The sequence below is a fragment of the Staurois parvus genome, unplaced genomic scaffold (genome assembly GCF_062004578.1).
Source record: "Staurois parvus isolate SC_StPar_1 unplaced genomic scaffold, SC_StPar_1.0 ptg000209l, whole genome shotgun sequence".
Lineage (NCBI taxonomy): Eukaryota > Metazoa > Chordata > Amphibia > Anura > Ranidae > Staurois > Staurois parvus.
In genome coordinates this window covers 650,549-667,371 of record NW_028318005.1, presented here as the reverse complement: position 1 = coordinate 667,371, position 16,823 = coordinate 650,549, and the positions used below count along the sequence as shown (strand labels likewise).

The window sequence follows — 16,823 nt, the reverse complement described above, 5'->3', positions numbered from 1 at the left end:
TGTGAAGAGCCGAGAATAGCTGCAGTTGCTGGTGCCGCAAAAGGCACCTAGCCACAGCAGGAATCTCTGACTCCTGCAGCTACAATTCGAACAGGCCTACAACGCCAGAATGAATGTAACCTTACAGCATCTCTAAACCTTTTTTCTGGATATTGTTGAGAATGGTTAAAAATCCTGTTAAGCGCTTAATGTTGTTTGTGTCCCGGATGGGTAAATTAATCCTGTTTGTCCTGGTGACCATTGGTATCAGGAGAGAAAGTAATAGGAAATCATCCTACTGTTGTCTTGGGCATAGAAATAAAGGGTAAAAATACCTGTGTTGTGACAATTGTAGAGACTTCCTCTCATTTCCTGTTGTTTCTCTGAAACAGAAAGTGAAGGGAAAAATTCCTAAAGGGACACAGACATAGAAAAGCCTGACAGGAGGTTTATCCATTGCCTGTTATGTCCAAGGATTGGCTATAGACAACATACACTATATTGCCAAAAGTATTGGGACGCCCCTCCATATCATTGGATTCAGGTGTTCCAATCACCTCCATGGACACAGGTGTATGAAATGAAGCACCTAGGCATGCAGACTGCTTCTACAAACATATGTGAAAGAATAGGTCGCTCTCAGGGGCTCAGTGAATTCAAGCGCGGTACCGTGAAAGATTACTATCTGTGCAATAAGTCCATCTGTGAAATTTCCTTGCTACTAAATATTCCACGGTAAGCTGTTAATGGTGTTATAACAAAGTGGAAGCAACTGGAAACAACAGCAACTCAGCCACAAAGTGGTAGGCCACGTAAAATGACAGGGCTAGGTCTGCGCATGTTGAAGCGCACAGTGCGCAGAAGTCACCAACTGTCTGCAGGGTCAATAGCTAAAGACTTCCAAACTTCGAGTGGCCTTCAGATTATCACAACAACAGTGCATAGAGAGCTTCATGGAATGGGTTTCCATGGCCAAGAAGCTTCATCCAAGCCTTACGTCACCAAGTGCAATGCATAGCATTGGGTGCAGTGGTGTAAAGCATGCCGCAACTGAACTCTAGAGCAGTGGAGACATATTTTCTGTCTGGCAATGGATATGTCTGGGTTTGCCGGTTGCCAAGAAAATGGTACTTGCTTGACTGCATTGTGCCAAGTGTAAAGTTTGGTGGAGAAGGGATTATGGTGTGGGTTTTTTTTTCAGGGGATAGGCCTGGCCCCCCAGTTCTAGAGAAGGGAACAATTTAATGCTCCCAACTTTGTGGGAACAGTTTGGGGATGGCCCCTTCCTTTTCCAACATGACTGAACACCAGTGCACAAAACAAGGACCACAAAGACATGGCCGAGCGTGTTTGGGGTGGAGGAACTTGACTGGCCTGCACAGAGTCCTGACCTCAACCTGATAGAATACCTTTGGGATGAATTAGAGCAGAGTCTGCGAGCCAGGCCTTCCCTTCTGACATTAGGACCGAACCCTACAAATGCACTTCTGGAAGAATGATCAAACATTCCCATAGACACACTCCTAAACCTTGTGGACAGCCTTCCCAGAAGAGTTGATGCTGTTATATCTGCAAAGGGTGGGCCAACTCAATATTGAACCCTACGGACTAAGACTGGGATGCCATTAAAGTTCATGTGCGTGTAAAGGCAGACGTCTCAATACTTTTGGCAATATAATGTATTATAGTATGGGGCCTGAACTACTTGCCAGGCATCCATAAACTGCAGACGTATAACGTATTATGTAGGTAAATCTACATAATATCAGATAATGTCAATTTGATATTTTTAAATGTGCATTTCAGAAGTCCCTCCAGTTTCCAGCTGCTATAAATATTTCAGTATTGAATTTTTGTTTAGATTTGCCAGGTCTGGGGTAACCAGCATTAAGCTGAACTTACACTGGTATATTAATCTAAGGCCTATGTTGGCACTAGGTGTCTAAAAGAGTGCCAGTCACTAACAGCATTGGTCTAACCATAATAATTAATAATCAAGCTGATTGTCTCCCAGTCATCTGATCAACGTGGAAGCCCATCATGGTGAACACAACTTTGTTTACAAAACAAACCTTTCTGGCTTGGCAGTCATTGTGCCTTGCACAGAGAAAGGTGCAATGACAGCTGACACCAGTATGTTATAGGTGTTAAAAGTGAAATGCAAATGGCGAAGAAAAAAGACAGAAAGTGAAAAAAATTACCAGAAATGAAGTGCATATATTTAAGCATTTTTGTCCATTTGTGAGCATTAGTGGAAAAAAAAAGCCTTAGTAGAAAATTATTCAAAACAGTGCACAAAATAAAAGCCTTATATGCTCTTCAAAAACAATAGGTAGATACGGGTAGGTCAAGTAGCAAAAGCTTCTACTCCTATGCTGGACGATAGGTTCCACAGTAACTAGAACCACACATGGGCTGCCTAGAAGATGCACGCCTAGCTGCCCTCAACGGACCAGGGGAATCCAAATGAACTGCATACAAACAGAGGGTGCACCGGCCTTGTGAATTACCTTTAAAAATGTATTTATTGTACAAAAAATGATAATATGCTGTGGGAACTCACTTCAAATGGTAGAGCTCTTCTTGTTAAAGCACACAGCAACTCGCTTTGTTAAGGGCCTTTTTGCCCAATTTTATTAAAAAGAAAAAGTTCCAGAAACACAAATGCTTCCCACGCAGGGGTATCCACCATCAAGCAAATTAACAGTATTCAGCCTCCTGGCTTGTACGCAGTTTTAAGTCTGCCTCCTGCAGACTCTTCCCAAAATATGGCACTAGCATACAGCTAGTCTGGCTTCCACCTGACTCCAAGGCAGAGACCTCCTGTCTGCCGGGGTGGAGCCCTCCTGACTCCTATCTGCCGGGGTGGAGCCCTCCTGACTCCTATCTGCCGGGGTGGAGCCCTCCTGACTCCTATCTGCCGGGGTGGAGCTCAGAATCATGGCCTGGCCTCCACAAAAAGGCCTGCCTGCACACACCTGTGCAATCAGCGCACTGGCTGCTCCCAAAATATGGGCCCAGGATTGGAGATTTCATCCCTCCCAAATCTCTTAGAAATCTCCAGGCTACAGGTCCCAAAACAGGCTTTACAAACCAAAGAGGAAACTGATAAACCAGTTTCCTCTGCATTATGAGATCTGCCTGGAGCCCCTCAACCTGTATGGTTGAGAATCCTGGGTCTCCATCATGATTTCCACCGTGGCAGGATACCGTACTGCCACAATGCTCACAAAGGATAAAATGTCAAAGACACATCTTATGAAGTACAGCAAGGTCCAATCACACTGGATGATATCTGTAATGGGATTAATAGACCTCCAACTGGCTGACGCATTTCGAGGCCTTGCCTCTTCCTCAGAGCTAATCAGAGTATATTACCATTTTTTATACAATAAATACATTTTTAAAGGTAATGCACAAGGCCGGTGCTCCCTCTGTTTTGTCTTTTTGTATGCAGAAACAGGTAGGTATTAGGTTGGCTAAACAAATTTGTCACAAAGGTACAGTCAAGTTTACTGATGCTGATGATATTTTTAAGAATAGTCTAAAGCTGGCCAAGATGGTTTGAATCTCGGCTGGTTCAGCAGGGACATGTGCAGGCTGGTTGTACCCAAGTCCATCTATCGATCAACTTGGGTACAACCAGCATGTTGGATTTTTACCATTTGATCATTGCCAGTGGCTATAGCCAGTAGCAATAATCAATGTGTTCTCCCTGTGACCCCAAGAAAGAAAATCGCATCATCTATGGACTGCCTGAGTTGGGCTTTTCTTCCACTTTAGGTTACTTCAACTTGCTGTTAATGTATTCAAGCTGATCTAATTGCTGTTTAGCTTCATTTGTTTCTAGACTAGTAGGGAATGAACAAATGATTTTTTTTTACACTGTGTCAGTACTCCAACTTTACAGAAGAGAGTCCATAACTTATATTTAATGTACATAAAAATGGGTAAAAGACTGCACCTCTGGCGCCCAGCTTAAGTATGTTTTTATGCGGCAGGTTTGCTTTAATGAGGACTCTTTAGCGACTAACGTTTCATTTTGTTCATTTCCTTTTAGCTCAGCCAGGATCTCCTAGCAATGACAGTATAATAGAAAACCTATTCTCACTGGTAATAATTACATATAATTTCTCCACAATACTGATTCAATGTTGAAGAGATGTAAAATTACTGGTTTGACTGTAATGCTATGTCATAGACTATTCATGCTTAATTCATGTGACTAACCAACATTACTGAACTGAGTATTTTAGATAAAACCCCTTGTAAATCTGAAATGTGATATCTGTTTCACCAAAGTCTTCAGCTCCATTGTGTTGCCTGAGGCATTAAAAAGCAGTCCTCAGTGCTAAGCCTTATCTGGGCTGTTCCAGCCCTACGTTTGCTTTACTGTTTCCTAAGGCAGGCCGTTCAGGATTCATTTTTTAAGAAATGAGGCCATGACATCTTGTCCTGCTTTTCCCATAGGGAGACTCATTCTTCCACTGCAGCTACCATATCTACAGATGGAAAACAGAGGTACTAGGCCATGACATCAAATCTGTAAATCAGAAGAAAACTACACTTTATGCAGCCAATACAGGGAGTAAGGCAGCCCACAGATGAGCCTGTTTTTTTTGTTCAACCACCTCTAAGCTATTGAATTCTGACAGCGAAGAGACTTTGCCACCATCAGAATATACTGATCAGTGTTGCGGGCTATAGCCTGGGGTGCTGACAGAGCAGGGAAAATTTGACAGAGTGGTTGTACAAAAGTCAATTGGTAAATCGATTTCTGTACAACCACAGTGCCCATACATGGATCAAAATTTCAATTTCCATCCATGTATGGCTGACTTCAGCCCTTTTTTGACCAGGGGTCTATGAAGCCTAGCTGTCCAGGCCAAATTTGGTAGTGTAAGGGTGGGTTGATTAACTTACATTGAACTCTATGACTAATCTGCTTACCTAAATCACTTTTACCTTTGTTTTAAAAGACGCATAAGGCTTTTGTTTGGTACACGGTTTTAAAAAATTCAAATGTATTTATTGGCAGCACAGTGGATAAATGGTTAGCATTTCTGCCTGGTAGTACTAGGGTTGCTGGTTCAAATCCCAACCACGGCACCACATGCCTGGAGTTTGCATGTTCTCCCTGTGCCTGCGTGGTTTTCCTCTGGTTTCATCCCACACTCCAAAGACATGCTGGTAGGTTAATTGGCTCCTGTCTAAATTGGCCCTAGTATGTGTATATATGAATGTAAGTTAGGGACCTTAGATTGTACACCCCTTGAGGGTTAGGGTCTGATGTGAATGTACAATATATATGTAACACGCTGCGTAAATTGACAGTGCTATATAAGTATCTGAAATAAATAAATGTATTTATGATTTTTATTTACTTTATTATTTATTTTTATTATTTAATTTTATATACTGAAACTGCATCTGACAGTTACATTATTAAACAAAGACATACTGCTATCTCCAGTCTGCAGTGTCATTTGTAGGCTAAAGACTTTTTTTGTGAATGAACCTCTAGGTTGCATGTTTTGATTAAGTCCTAGCTGACATAGTGATCACATGATCGGGAACCACTATGATTGGTTACCAATCATTAGTTGGGCTTGGTGCTGTCAAGGACAGCTTGGTGTGATAGCAAGCAGATGAGCATAGTGTTGGCTGAAAACTGCACTGTACAGTGTTAGGTCAGCAATAGACAATGTGCAGTTAATCTGCACATTTTGGAAGCAGCTAAAATAAAACTGATTTGTGCAGAAGAAAGTTATGCTGTGCTCAGGGTCTAAAATCATGCACCGTTCACCAAATGTTTGATTAGACAGTTGTTTTGGTATGCTATTCTTATCAAATATGTTTGATTTTCCCATGCAAATTACACACTTTAAATGATAAGACTGGTGCATGTAAATGTACCGCTTGTGCTTCCCTGAACAATTGTTATAGGCATCCGATAGAGTCTATGATCAGAGTAAACGGTTAATGGGCTAAAAAAACCTGAGGACCAAAATATCACAAAAAAACTTACTATAACTTTAAACATAAAGCATCTGTCTACCATCAAAATTCTAATTAATTCCACTGGAAACAATAAATAATTTTACAGCTTGTTCTTGCACAAAAGAACATGATGTGCACTAAACAACGAAACAGTTAATGAGTACTGGTGGAGTTACATTTTAACATCTTGTTCAAATAAAAGCACCGATAAACAACTTAAGTCTGACAAGTGTTTGCTGCTGGACCTGATGAGCTCTATAATGTAGGTCCACCCAGAAATTAGATCTCATTCCTGTGTAGTAGATGGCTAGTGCAACCACTATTAGCGTCTATGGATGCTGTAGCTAGGAGAGCACCTTGGGCCACTTGCTTCTGGCACTGTTTTGTGCTTTTAGTCACTGAACTCTGCTTGGGCACTGTTGTATGGAGGTTGATGACAATGGACAAGCCATGTCCTGTCACTTGCATCAGCCTCTGTATTCACCAGTCCTATCTTTCAGACCTCGACAGAAGCCCCCCTTTTTCTCAGTCTAAGCTTCAAAAGCCACGCTCCCTGCTTAATTTTCTATTTATTCCTATGGAGATTCCATAGCAAGCGCAACCAAGGGCAAACATTCTTAGCAGAGGTTGTATAAAAGAATTATTTTGTTAATTAGTTACCATGGAAAATTCTCATCTTTACTCTGGTTTGGAAGGCTACCCCCATGTTTAATCATTATGGGTGTCTTTGATCAGAAAAGCACTCACAGTGTGATTAAAGGTACAATCAGCTGCTCAGCACTGTGCATGTGCCATGGTAAGAAAACAGGTAGAAAAGCAGGACTCACAATAGGTAAAAGAGTAAGTACGTTTCTAACCCCTGTATTCATAATTTCAAGATGAATCATTACTCTTAACTCTACTGGTAAGTACTAATAGTGCAGTGGTGGGCAACCTTTTTTTTCAACTGAGCCAAATCTCGCCAAAACCACGATTGAAATTTATTTTGAGAGCCACATTTTTAAAACTGAAAATACATAGGATGGTACACTGTTTTTAGTTTCAATAAGTTTTTATAGTAATTCATCCCCCATATAGTAATTCATCCCCCATATAGTAATTCATCCCCCATAGTAATTCATCCCCCATATAGTAATTAATCTCCCATATAGTAATTCATCCCCCATATAGTAATTCATCCCCCATAGTAATTCATCCCCCATATAGTAATTCATCCCCCATATAGTAATTCATCCCCCATATAGTAATTCATCCCCCATATAGTAATTCATCCCCCATATAGTAATTCATCCCCCATATAGTAATTCATCCCCCATAGTAATTCATCCCCCATATAGTAATTAATCCCCCATATAGTAATTAATCCCCCATATAGTAATTCATCCCCCATATAGTAATTCATCCCCCATATAGTAATTCATCGCCCCTATAGTAATTCATCCCCCCTATAGTAATTCATCCCCCATATTAATTCATCCCCCATATAGTAATTCATCCCCCCTATAGTAATTCATCCCCCATATAGTAATTCATCCCCCCTATAGTAATTCATCCCCCATAGTAATTCATCCCCCATAGTAATTCATCCCCCCTATAGTAATTCATCCCCCATATTAATTCATCCCTCATATAGTAGTAGTAAGTAAGTAGCAAGTAGTAAGCCAAGTCCCCCCTGTGTCAATTCACTTACCTTTGCTCCGCGCGTTCCTCTCGCCGTGTTCCCGCGCCGTTCCGGTCTTCAGGGCGGACTGTGAGAGGAGCCTAGCTCCTCTCACGTTTGTCACGCTGCCCCGCCTACACACATCCTGACAGTCAATCACTGGCTATCAGGATGTGAGTGGCAGCGAGACTGGCCAATCATTGCATTTGAGCGCGCTGCCCTGGCTGTTTTTTTTTTGGATCACGCTGCAGAGTCCCTGCCGCCCGAGAGGAGGGAGGGGAGCGGGCGCCCGGCACACAAGAGCCGCATTAAAGCGTGTAAAGAGCCGCATTTGGCTCGCGAGCCGCGGCTTGCCGACCACTGTAATAGTGGATTAGTGGTTTGCTCAAGAAGGGCAAAGCAGCAGGTTCACTTTAATGCAGACCTCAACAGACTCAAATATATATACATACATATATTTACAATATTATTTTTGCTCCACAACTGCTCTGTTCATGTGCAGGGAGTTAAAGGAAAGCCCTGTATAAGGCATGTGTTACCTAAGAGGTAGCTCACACAGGTCTACTTGGACTGATTGGCCCGGAGCAGTCACATGCTCCTCCATACTTAAGAGTTCCTGGGAATTTCCTTTAGCTCTTTATTCTGACTGAAGTGAAAGGGGGGAAAGGATAGGTAAGTATATGTTTCTGCGCATTCAAACAGGCCTGTTGCTTTGCACTGAATGGGTAATATATTTGTTATTATTATTTATTACAGGTGCTTATAAAGCACCGCCAATTTACACAGTGCTTTACATATATATTGTACATTCACATCAGTCCTTAACCCTCAAGGAGTGTACACTCTAAGGTCCCTAACTCACATTAGTACATACATATACAAGAGCCAATTTTTTAGACAGGAGCCAATTAACCTACCAGCATGTCTTTGGAGTATAGAAGGAAACCAGAATACCCGGAGGAAACCCACACAGGCACAGTGAGAAAATGCAAACTCCAGGCAGGTGGTGCCGTGGTTGGTCAAACCAACGATCTTACTGCTGCCAGATGGAAGTGCTAAAAATTTAGCAACTGTGCTGCCCAACACAGGTTGGCTTTTGGTTGCACCTTGAGTAACCCACCCTTGAGTACAGTGAAAAGATATTCAAAATCTGAATTTTAGGTGGTAATGAGACTTTATGACACAAAAATATGTGAAATAATTGTACAGTGTGTAAACTTACTGTGAAATTAGAATCTGAACAGCAGACAGGTTGAGACATTTTTGCCCAGTTCTGCGTTCATCATGGATATTTAAGCAAAGAAGACAGGAAATTACCTGGGGGGGGGGGGTGTCACCATAATTGATTTATAGGCTGTTAGGAGGGGTAACCTGACAAGCACCTAATAACAGATGTGTCGTGTTGGGTAAAGGGGGATCATATAAGGATCTTTTTTTTTTTCTTTCTGTATGACCAGCTTGATGAATTTAATTTTCATGTGCTTATGTTATTTAAGAAAAAAAAAAAGCTTTCTTCTCTTTAGTACTCCAACATTCACTATACCTTATATTTCCACTTTGCTTCCGTTTTGATTTTATTCTGTTCCCGCATTTCAAATTTTTCCACATCATTGTTCTGCTTAACTGTCTCCTCCTTGCTAGAGACATTTATCTCCTCCTTGGGGGCCTGGAGAAAAATAAATGTATGAAAGCGTTGGCTAGGATTTGCTTTATCTACTTGAACTTATTCATGATCAAGAATAAAAAAATGACATGACATAAAAGAATATATAAACCCAATCACAAAAATCTCATATTAACTTTCACATGTTAATTAATTCCAAAAGTTGCTCTAGGTCTTACTAAACAATAGAAGGAGATTTTGCTATGTGGTTCCTTGTTTAGTCACTTTGTATTATGGGGCGACAACTGTCTCCCAGTTGTGCCCCTCCATTATCACATGTTCCCATAATGAAATTTACAAGTGGCTGTGCTTACACACATTGTGTATTTATATCCCACCATCTTGAATATCAGAAAGGCAATCCAAAGCAATGATGTGCAGCCCACTATGTTGTGCATATAGACAGGAAATGACAAAAAGGCTGGATAAGATGAGCAGCAGTGGGCTGCAAAAGAGGATAAAAAACCTTGAACAAAGTAAAATGTTTATTATACATAACTAAGGGCTTGTGAAGATGAGCATTGCTTTCAAACGCAAGCTTTTCAACCTAACGCAGTGCAGCTCAAATGCATGCAGTCCAATGCAAAAGGCAGCACTTAACCTGTTTTGTCTGCCATGCAAGCACATTCCCAACAGAACATGCTGCATCCAGAGAAATGCAACACAAAACAGGTGAAATGCAGCCTCAGAACGGCAATTTACACTGAACTATTGAGGTAAACATGAATCTACTGACCTGCCTTTGATGCATCAATGGAACTATATAATCAGCCACACTCCAGATGGCCAATGACATTGCCATGCTAGAGGGTGCTGCAGTGGCAAAGCAATGAATGGAACCTTTGTATTATAGGCCAATAAATTAAAAACATTATAATCAGCATACCAAGATTAGAAGCCTTTTGTTAGTCATATAAAGGAAGGCAACTGTCACTATTGCCGTTTGAAGGAGTCTGTTAGTGGCATATTGGTGTGGTGGTGATGTGTTTCTTAGATGCACAATATATGCAGGTCAACACAATCTGTGTACACAAGCCCTAAATGTTATCCAATTAAGGATTATATTTATTTTAACAAGCATAGTAGGGCAGTAAAAAGCGATAGGGCTTTGTGCACTAATCTAATGAAAACATGAAATAATGTAACCTTTTCCATGTTTTACTGCTCTAAATTATCAGTTTTCCTGTAGATAATTTCACTTTTGGCCACCTTACTAAAGCATATTTCTGCTAAATACTACTTAAAGATTTGCCAAAGGTAATTTTTTTTAATTAAAAAAATAAACATGTTATACTCACATGCTCTCTGCAATGGTATTGCACAGAGCGACCCCGAACATCCGCTTCTGGTGTCCCCCACCAGTGGTCTTGGCTCTTTCTGCTTTTTTGTGTGCCCCCATAACAAACCCCTTGTTATGGGGGCACACAATGTGTGCTCATTCCTGAGCTGCGTGTGTCTATAGAGCGTGGCTTAGCACCGCCCCCACTTCCTCCTCACTGCATTTGGTTGACAGTAGCAAGAGTCAATGGCTCCTGCTGCTGCTGCTTGAGTCCTGTGTGGAGAGGAAAAGACAGAAGAGATGCAGCCATGCACAGTGCTGGATCTCTTTTACCCTTTTTGCCCTTCAAGCTGAGAAGGCAGAAAGCCATAAAAGATATTTACCTTAAAGCAGGGAATGCGTTAGGGTAAAAAAGTTTTGGCTTTAGAGCCATAGTGTGTGTGATGTGTGTGTGTTATATATACAGTTGTGTTCAAAATAATAGCAGTGTGTTGAAAAAAGTGAATAAAGCTCAAAATCCTTCTAATAGCTTTTATTTCCATACACACAAATGCATTGGGAACACTACACATTCTATTCCAAATCAAAACATGAAGAAAAATAAATAAAATTTGTGTTGTTCCTCTAAAAAAATTGAAGAAAAGTAAATATTAGACTGTTCAAAAAAATAGCAGTGTTTGTATTCTTCTTTACAAACTCAAACATTCACTATATAAACTGAAAAATGTTTGAAGATTTTGCTTTCCTTTGAATCACTTAATTTATAATTAGTTGTATAAGCACTGTTTCTGAGAACTGCTGTACATCTGTGTTGCATGGGGTCACCCAACTTCTGGCACCTGTGAACAGGTATTCCAGCCCAGGATGATTGGACTACATTCCACAGTTCTTCTCTATTTCTTGGTTTTGCCTCAGAAACTGCATTTTTGATGTCACCCCACAAGTTTTCTATTGGATTAAGATCCGGGGATTGGGCTGGCCACTCCATAACGTCAATATTGTTGGTCTGGAACCAAAATGTTGCACGTTTACTGGTGTGTTTGGGGTCGTTGTCTTGTTGGAACACCCAATTCAAGGGCATTTCCGCTTCAGCATAAGGCAGCATGACCTCTTCAAGTATTCTGATGTATTCAAACTCATCCATGATCCCTGGTATGCGATAAATAGGCCCAACACCGTAGTATGAGAAATATCCCCATATCATGATGCTTGTGCAACCATGCTTCACTGTCTTCACAGTGTACTGTGGCTTGAATTCAGTGTTTGGGGGTCGTCTGACAAACTGTCTCCGGCCACTAGACCCAAAAAGAACAATCTTACTTTCATCAGTCCACAAAATGTTGCGCCATTTCTCTTTAGGCCAGTCAATGTGCTCTTTGGCAAATTGTAACCTCTTGAGCACATGTCTTTTTTTCAACAGTGGGACTTTGCGGGGGCTTCTTGCAGATAGCTTGGCTTCACATAGGCGTCTTCTAATTGTAACAGTACTTACAGGTAACTTTACACCTTCTTTGATCTTCCTGGAGCTGATTGTTGAGTCCTTGCCATTTTGGCTATTCTTCTATCCATTCGAATGGTAGTTTTTCGCTTTCTTCCACGTCTTTCAGGGTTTGGTTGCCATTTTAAAGCATTTGTGATCAGTTTAGCTGAGCAGCCTATCATTTTCTGCACTTCTTTATATGTTTTCCCCTCTCCAATCAACTTTTTAATCAAGGTACGTTGTTCTTCTGAACAATGTCTGGAACGACCCATTTTCCTCAGAATTTCAGAGAGAAATGCACTGTAACCAGCATGTACAACATTTGCTGCCTTCCTTCCTTAAATAAGGGCAATAATTGCCACCAGTTTTTCAAAGAATGAATTACCTCACTAATAGAACTCCACACTGCTATTATTTTGAACATGCCCCTTTCAATTAGTGATTCAATTACACAGAATCAGCAGCATGCATGTCATGACTGTTGGGTCTGTTGGATTTCTATTACTCTACTACACCTGCTAGTAAATTATTTCCCATGTAGAAATATCATTTCTACCAAAAACAGTGATTGATCAGGTTAGTGATGTCTGACTGCTATTATTTTGAACACAACTGTGTGTGTGTATATATATATATACATATATATATATATATATATATATAAATGTTTGTTTGTTTTCATGAGATTTTATTTTTTAATAAGATTTTATTTTACATATTTTTAGGTACAGAGGCAAATAACAATGCAGCAAGTACCAACCACAGGGCATCCAGTTATACCTACAACGCTACACCCATCTACACTATTTGTACTCTTAACAAGTCATAGCTCTGGTTGATAGTCTCAACAACAAGTCAGCACTTCGGTTGATTGACACCTCAAGCAATATGTCATAGACTATCACTATGCCCAAAAGGCAGCATCCAACCACCTAGCCCATAATAATGTGTTCTTTTGTGTAACTTCTCAAGTTCATATATAGTTTTTTCATATGCAGTAAGCTTCTTGAATTCTGCAATCCACTCATCTAACATGGTGTTCAAGCCCAAACTAGCATATTTAAAGCACCCAAATATACAGGTGACTGGGGAATTGCTAATGTGTATACCAAAAGTATTTTTGATCTTAGAAACCAACATATCCCAGTATCTTATAAGTTTAGGACATCTCCACAGGAGTTGCATAAGGTCTCTATGATCTAAACTGCATTTGTCACAGCAAGGGGTTTCCCTGGTTTCTATCCTGTGTAAGAAAGCTGAGATCCTATAGGCTCTATGTAATATAAAGAATTTTTATAAAGCATTAAACACTATTTATATTTACTGTGGCATCAGAAAAGCAACAATCCTTTTTGTTCAAAACATTTTTAAATTAAATAATAATAATAACAATAAAGAAAAAAAAATCTGTACATACATATATACATAAACATTATATTGCCAAAAGTGTAGGGACACCCCTCCAAATTATTGGATTCAGGTGTTCCAATTGCCTCCATGGCCACAGGTGTATAAAATCAAGCACCTAGGCATGCAGACTGCTTCTACAAACATTTGTGATAGAATGAGTCGCTCTCAGGAGCTCAGTGAATTCAAGCGTGGTACTGTGATAGGTTGTCACCTGTGCAATAAGTCCACCCGTGGAATTTCTTTGCTACTAAATATTCCACGATCAACTGTTTGTGGTATTAGTGGAAAAGTGGAAGCAACTGGGAACAACAGAGCAGGGTCAGCGCATGCTGAAGTGCACAGTGCGCAGAAGTCGCCAACTGTCTGCAGAGTCAATAACTAAAGACCTCCAAACTTCATGTGGCCTTCAGATTAGCACAACAACAGTGCGTAGAGAGCTTCAAGGAATGGGTTTCCATGGCCGGACAGCTGCATCCAAGCCTTACAAAGCGTTGGATGTAGTGGTGTAAAGCACGTCGCCACTGGACTCTAGAGCAGTGGAGATGTGTTCTCTGGAGTGATGAATCATGCTTCTCTGTCTGGCAATTCTTTGGGCGTGTCTGGGTTTGGTAGTTGCCAGGAGAACGGTACTGCATTGTGCCAAGTGTAAAGTTTGGTGGAGGGGGGGTTATAGTGTGGGGTTGATTTTCAGGGGTTGGGCTTGGCCCCTTAGTTCCAGTGAAGGGAACTCTTAAGGCGTCAGCATACCAAGACATTTTGGACAACTTCATGCTCCCAACTTTGTGGGAACAGTTTGGGGATGGCCCCTTCCTGTTCCAACATGACTGCGCACCAGTACACAAAGCAAGGTCCATAAAGACATGGATGAGCGAGTTTGGGGTGGAGGAACATGACTGGCCTGCACAGAGTCCTGACCTCAACCTGATAGAATACCTTTGGGATGAATTAGAGCACAGGCCTTCTTGTCCGACACCAATGCCTGACCTCACAAATGCGCTTCTGGAAGAATGATCAAACATTCCCATAGACACACTCCTAAACCTTGTGGACAGCCTTCCCAGAAGAGTTGAAGCTCTTATAGCTGCAAAGGGTGGGCTAACTCAATATTGAACCCCACAAACTAAGACTGGGATGCCATTAAAGCTAATGTATGTGTAAAGGCAGGCATTTCAATACTTTTGGCAATATAGAGTGTCTTGGTCTGGTATATCTTCTGCTTTCTCATGTAATTTGCAGGCTACTCTCTGGTATGCCAAACCATTAAGGGCTCTTGAAACAACATCTCAAATGTGCAGAAATAGGAGCACCATACAAATGTTGAAGTTCATGTAAAGTGTATTAATATGGTCCAAAAAGACTCTAACATTTCTCAGGTCTCTATAGGGCACCCTTCATTTGGACTATAAAGGACATTATATAGTCTGTGATTACTGCTCTGGTTTTAATATTTTTAAAGTCATGTACAGATATAAAGAATTCTGAATTTCTTTGACTTTCATTTTCAGAAGGGCATCGTCAATGACAGCCTCCATACTTCTCCATGGCATGTGTACTTTAAATATGATAGCTCCAAATACACTAAAACTTCTATCAAAGAATTAAATTATATGTACTCACCGTTACCTTCTTTGGTGTGTCAACTTTAATCAATGCATCCTTAGTGTGAGCCTCGAGAACATCGAGGTCTGGAGTGGTAGGTAGTGATTGTGGTGAGTCTTTCATCTTCTTTGCCTTCTTTTTGCCTCCTTCCTTATTTTTAGAAGGTTTGGGAGGTTTAGGTGGTTTTGGAGTTTTGGGCGGTTTGGCACTTTTGACAGGTTTCGCCTCTTTGGGGGGTTTAGGGGGTTTCGGAGGTTTGGGGGGTTTGGACAGTTTTTCACTCTTATTGGTCTTTTTTTTCGTAAGTTTTTCCGTAGGTGGTGGACTTTCTGGCACTGGCGAGGGAGGCTCTTCTTTCGGTTCTTTCTCGATTTTCTCCACAATATTGTTACTTTCTGGGATGGTGTTGGCACTAATATCTGTCTTGGTGACTTTTGATGCATTCTGGGTTTAAAAAAAACAAAAAACAAAACATGTAAAATGTATGGCACATGTCTAAGCCACAGAACCCCATAAAGTTTGATGTCAGAACCCTGGCGGCTTAACTGTGCATACACAGAAATGTCTGCAAATGCACAAATGTGTTGCAGGTCTCTGCCAGGTTCTAAAGACTTGGCAGAGACCTGTTACACATGTGTGTACGCACCAGATATGTAAACATGGTGGAGCTGAGGATGAGCCAAAAGGATAATAATATCCCCAGTTTTGTTCCACTAAGTACCCTATACTTCATATCATAAAATGAACCTGTTACTTTACCTAGTGTACACAAAGTACACTATAAATACGACAGAAAAAGCCCACCTCTGTTAACCGTATTTCTTTGGCGAGATCCTTGATAAGCTGTGATGGCTTGAAATGTTCAGGAAGTTCATCTTCATGTTCTAGGAGAGCCTAGGAAAACCAATGGAAACATTTTAAGTTTCTCTAAAAAACAAAGAGTATACAGCTTAAGAACAGAGGTGAACAAAACTTATAATTAAAGCTGGAGCTACACAGGAGGTTTTTCCTTAGCTAAATTTCACTAAAAATATCACTAGCAATTGATCGCTAAGCATCTGGATAAAATAGCTTTCTATCATGTAAACTATGAGGTGCAACAATTTAAATCCCAGAATGGAGTGTAAAATAAAGATTATCAAACACCTCTGCATTCTTCAAAAGATCAGATGAAATTTGAAGATGGCGTTCTTTCACGATTCGAGGCACCATCTTTGCGGAAATCTTTCTAATTTCCAAATCCTCCATTAGAATCTGCCGCACTGTTTCCCTGTTCATTGCAATTCTTCTGCCACTATTCGCATACTCAATTTTCAATCTGAGCACAGGAGGGTTCACACTCTGTCCACATTTGCATTCGTTCTTTGCATTTTTGGTTGCCTACTTCTTACACCATCGAGGACATCTTCCCACCCCTCCTTCAATCGCCTATGCCATTCAAACACATTTCTTTATGGGATGTCACCATAAGCCTGCTGTAATATTGCTGAAGTTTCACTTGCACTTTTGCCAATATTCACACAAAATTTGATGTTAATCCGCTGCTCCAAATTCCTGTCACTTTCCTGTCCTGTCAAATTCCCAACAGTGCAACCCGCATACGTGTTATGTCTTCTGCTACTCCGTAAAGGCTGGGTCAACTGGTCTGCGACCCCGGCGAGTGAAAGTTAGAACATGTCAGAGCATGCTCGAGTGCGAATGGCTGTGTGACTCACCACCATAGTGCTATGCTGCGACCATCCCGGGAATTAGA

At 40.9% G+C, this 16,823-nt stretch overlaps 1 protein-coding gene across 5 annotated transcripts in view; it reads right to left on the bottom strand.

Moving 5' to 3' along the window:
• PHF2 (PHD finger protein 2) overlaps positions 1–16,823 on the bottom strand; it is a 412,799-nt gene that overhangs the window by 81,125 nt on the left and 314,851 nt on the right. For 4 of the 5 annotated variants that reach the window (XM_089678677.1, XM_089678680.1, XM_089678679.1 and 1 more), the window contains exons 11-13: positions 15,875–15,964; positions 15,089–15,514; positions 9,183–9,305 (exon numbers count right to left, since the gene is read on the bottom strand). In XM_089678677.1, the coding sequence (XP_089534803.1) occupies positions 9,183–9,305; positions 15,089–15,514; positions 15,875–15,964 (639 nt within the window). The remainder of the gene's footprint in view (positions 1–9,182; positions 9,306–15,088; positions 15,515–15,874; positions 15,965–16,823) is intronic. The other variant, XM_089678678.1, reaches the window with a different exon arrangement.